Source organism: Octopus bimaculoides, chromosome 15 (assembly GCF_046866305.1).
Source record: "Octopus bimaculoides isolate indiv1 chromosome 15, ASM4686630v1, whole genome shotgun sequence".
Classification (NCBI taxonomy): Eukaryota; Metazoa; Mollusca; class Cephalopoda; order Octopoda; family Octopodidae; genus Octopus; species Octopus bimaculoides.
In genome coordinates, this window is record NC_142942.1 from 20,920,580 (window position 1) to 20,925,579 (window position 5,000).

The 5,000-nt window shown below is 33.5% G+C and overlaps 1 protein-coding gene across 1 annotated transcript; it reads left to right on the top strand.

Moving 5' to 3' along the window:
* Positions 1 to 334: 334 nt before the first annotated feature.
* LOC128249523 (uncharacterized) lies at positions 335 to 3,154 on the top strand. The gene is made up of 3 exons (XM_089363981.1): positions 335 to 383; positions 1,893 to 1,999; positions 2,640 to 3,154. The coding sequence occupies exons 2-3, from the start codon at positions 1,918 to 1,920 to the stop codon at positions 2,918 to 2,920; spliced, it is 363 nt and encodes a 120-aa protein (XP_089220107.1). The 5' UTR covers positions 335 to 383; positions 1,893 to 1,917; the 3' UTR covers positions 2,921 to 3,154.
* Positions 3,155 to 5,000: the final 1,846 nt, after the last annotated feature.

The window sequence follows — 5,000 nt, forward strand, 5'->3', positions numbered from 1 at the left end:
ATACGCCCGATTAAATAAATAATGTAAATAATGTACAAAAGAATCTGCGAAACAATAAAATAGCCACCAGAGTGCGCTTTATTCAAATTTTTCCCGATTTATCGGAGGCAACAAAACTAATCTTGGCCTATGACTGGGTATGAGTACACGCTTTTGATTGTGATCTACTACTGCCCCACGAACACTATCTTCACCACCCTCTACCACCACGACCCCCCTTCCACCACCGCCACCACCACCATTACCAAAGCTACTGTTGCTACTACTACTAACACCATCGTGGCAACAGCTGCTGCTGTTACTACTACTACTATTACTACTACTTACTATATAAAGACATTGATATTTAATCCTGAGAACGGTTGTCAAGAAACACACATACGGTATGTCAATCATTTTATCACACTATATTTTATAAGTTCATATACATATACACACATACATTTATGAATATATGTGTGTGTGTGTATAAATTATATATATATTCATACTAATGCATATATGTATATATATATATATGCATGTTTATATATAAATATATATCAGTACTTATATATATATATATACATATGTATATATATATATATATATATATATATATATATATATATATATATATATATATATATATATATATATATATATATATATATATATATATATATATATATATATATAGATACATACACACATATATATATATATATATATATATATATATATATATATATATATATATATATATATATATATATACATATATATATATATATATATATATATATATATATATATATATACATACATATATATATATATACATACATGTATATATATATATATATATATATATATATATATATATACACACATATATATATATATGTGTGTGTGTGTGTGTATGTGTATGTGTGTATGTAAATTTATTTTGACATGTTTTTCAAACTATTTCTTCTTTATTTCCTATTTCTTGTAAAAGATAACTACGACAAATTCGATAAATGATAATAATAATCATTTCTAGTATTGTCAGAACGCTTGAAGACATGTTGGGAATAGCGGTCAGTTTATTACATGGCCCCCAGTGCGCAACTGGTACTTAATTTATCAACACTTAAACGATGTAAGTTAAAGTCGACTTCGGCGGATTTTAAACTCAAACGTAAACGTGTCCGAAATGGCACTAAACATTATGTCCAGTGTTCTAGAGTTCTGCTGGCAGCTTAGGGTCAATCAAGTAAATCCCCAGAAAACCTGTACCGCCCTGACCATCGAGTACAAGTGTCCTTTGGCTCTGATCTGCCGATTTTCAAGCCTACAGTCACATACTCAGCTTAGACACCTTTACAAATATTTTGGTTCAGATTTCAATGGATGTAGTTGTGGAGGACTACGCCTACCTTTCCAAATCTACTTTCCTTTCCAGACCAAATTTGTAAATGTTGACGAAAGCTTGGTTCTTAAACTGTTGTCCATCACACAACTTCTTTCGCCAAAGCCAGTTCAGTAGACGTCTTCTAACAGGTCGGCGAACAAAGCAGGTTTATATTCACAGAAGTCTGGCAAAGAATCTTTTTATACTGACAATTCAGACCAGACGATCTGCGATGCGTACATCCACCAATCACCATCGGTGTAACACTTGAGCTCTATCAGCTTTGTGCGACACTTTGCACCTTCTGCCAAATTTTGAATAAGATTATCGAGATTGGCACTAAAATCCACTACACTCTCCTCGCACGCGTGTGTATGCATATGTGGGTGTTTGTATACATGAGCGTATGAGTGTACACACGCACACATATACATATGGGTATGTCAGTATATACATATACATAGGTGCGTATACATACACACACATATTGTTTCTTATTCTTTCTTGCATTTTATAGTTTCAAGCTGCTAAATATATAAAAAATGAAGATATTCTTGCCCCTGTACTTCATGGTATTCCTACCTGCCTTAGTTTGGGGAACGATCAACAGTGAACAGCATAACGGTAAAGTTATTTTCTCCAATTTTATTCCTAACTTTTATTAACCATCTTCACTGATGGTTTTACTCTTCCGTGATGCTTTCAAATATGATAGTTAGCGGCGTGCATCTTTTGGCTGTCTCCAGATAGAATGGATGTCGAATGCTATTGACGGATATATTAAAAAGTGAGTGACAGCAAAGAGAGGTTAAATAATAGTTTTCTTTTTGATCATCTTCGTATGCTGCTGCTGCTGCTGCTACTACTACTACTACTACTACTACTACTACTACTACTACTACTACTACTACTACTACTACTACTACTACTACTACTATTACTACTATATTGACAATAGTAACATCAAATTTCGTCTTATTCTCTTGCAATTTACTCTTAATGATAATAATTCTTGTAGTAAATTGTAGACTATTGTCAGCATGAAACGGTGGGTTCTAGAATTTCCACATAAATTATATAATAAAATGTTACCTACACTTCTGGTATTGAACACTCTTTCTTGAACACTCTTTATTGTATATTATGGTTGAATAACGAAATAACACGTACTTACAAGTCATTAATCTGTATATTGTTTTGTTTGTCATTGGAAGTAAAATGTCACTGACAGCTGTTGATTTCCTGTATTTCTTCTTATTTTTAGAAGCCAATACGGCTGATTTAAATGCAGAGAAATGGGCGAGCAGGAACGCAGTTATTCATATTCCGGCTGTCAGTAGATTTAAACGCAGAAACGTCAAAAATAATATACATGTGATATACACAATGATGGAAAAATTACGAAAGAAAATAATTGAAAAGAAAAGGAAGGTACTTAGACGTTTGCACCATGGAAACCGCCATCCTAGAAGTAATTTTAAGCGTAGTTATAATTCGGTCGACAAAGCACATCAAATATTTCTAAGATTTTCGAAAAACCCATAAAGGGCTAAATTATCTCATTTCAAAGAATTTCATAAAAATTAGCTCTGGTCGCTTCAATACAGGCAAGTTTACATGCTTCTGTTATTAGTTTGTTGATATTTCATTTAATAAAATCCTCTATATTTGTGTTAAAAAGAAAAATTGATACGAAGATACCATCAACTGCAAAATAACATTATCAACAACATCAACACAAAAAAAAAAAACTCGCTTCTAAAATACTTCCCAGAAATAACAAACAGCCGACACATCCAGCAACTCGAATAATTCTTTAAGACAGAGCTAACTATTTTAATTATACTTCCATTTCATTATTATATTTTTATGTTCTCAGTCCAAGATCAACAATAGGTTTTTAATATTTTTAGCTTAAACGTGATATCTTAACAGAAGCAGGAGAGAAGAGAGGAAACGGATTATGGTAAATGAAAGTATATAGGAAACTTATCTTACATTCTAAGTTCAAACACCATCAGGGTCGACATTGCTTTTATTATTGTGGGTCTGGTAAAATATGTTTCACCATTCCTGCACACGCGTGAATATTTTTACATCGGTAGACCGCATTAGTTCCCTGCTGTTGCGCCTGGAACACAAACGGGCAGTGCGTGTTCGTCGGATTTCGTTTTCACTCAAGATGACGAATCACTTCGTGCGAAGACCGTAAACTTATGTCTCATCACTAGTGGTGATGATCTTCATTAAGGCTGGATCGTGGTTTGCACAGTCCAGCATTTCCAGTTCAGCGATTTCTGTGGGGAGCTGCTCCGCAAGAACGTTGGGGAAGAATTTCGCCGATACTTTCTGCATGCACAAATCCTTTGTTAAAATGGAATGGATTGATCCTGTGACTATACCCATTTCATGAGCAATTTCCTAAACTGTTACATCAGGGTCTTCCATGACTATTCGCCGAAACTTCTCAATCGGCTTGCAGATGGCCTCCCTGAGTATGCCACGCATACATACATTCACAGACGGACATTCACACACACACAAAGACAAAAAGTAAGAAACAATGTACGTCGAAGAGCAACATCCATCCAAGGACAGAATTCATTCTATCGTGATGATCGTCAACCATTTTAACTATGTTTTCAACAAAGAGATTCTACGCCGTTTATTGTTCGTTTTTAGAGAACTATCCATTTTACCTCTCCATCTATCAATAAGACGTTCATTCTAATTAACTTCTAATTAACTTAGGCACTGAGGCCTTGAACACAGCAATGACAAAACAACAACGATTACAACAACAGCAGCAGAGATTACATGTAATAGCAACGTAATAGTCACAAATGAAGGGGAAGAAACTACAATGAATGAAGGTGAAGTAATTCATGGAAAGGAAAGAAATAAAGGAAACGAAAAACGAGATTGCATAGTGCGATACCGATATAATGTAGGATAAATATAATCCTTGGATGGAATTCATAAACATTTAATGCATCGCTACGCGCGTTTCCGTGATCTTAAGAGACATGTGATTCGTGGAAACGCGCGTAGCGATGCGTTAATTATCTATAAATTGCATCCAAGTATTATTGTTATATATCATACACACACATACACAGACACGCACGCATATCTATCTATCTATCTATCTATCTATCTATCTATCTATCTATCTATGCATCGATCGATCGATCGATCTATTTAGCAACATATATAGTGATCGATCGATCGATAGATAGATAGATAGATAGATAGATAGATAGATAGATAGATAGACAGACAATCCGACACACAGACATAATGTGAGAGAAAATGAAGAAAAGTGAAAAGGAGGCCTTTGAAATAAAATCACATTTCTTTCAAATATTTTTTAATCGTATCAAAATTTATCATCTGTTGTCCTTTTTTCTCTCTTTTCCCTTCGACCATTTCGTGTATTTTCTGAGTAAAGCAGTAGTTTGGCAAAATGTTAAAGTTCATTAAAACATTCATTTCATGGTTTAAACGAAAGATAGAAAACAATTTTTTTCTTTACAATTAATCATGGACACCAACCACATTTTAAACTTGGTAAAGTTAAAATCGTTCAATACATTTTTTAAATGTTAAAAAAAAAAAAGAAATT

What these genes read in the sequence shown, in the direction of transcription:
- LOC128249523 (XM_089363981.1), top strand. Translation starts at nt 1,918, where the DNA reads ATGAAGATATTCTTGCCCCTGTACTTCATGGTATTCCTACCTGCCTTA. An exon ending in CAACAGTGAACAGCATAACG is followed by an intron (nt 2,000 to 2,639) that starts GTAAAGTTATTT and finishes TCTTATTTTTAG; the next exon opens with AAGCCAATACGGCTGATTTA.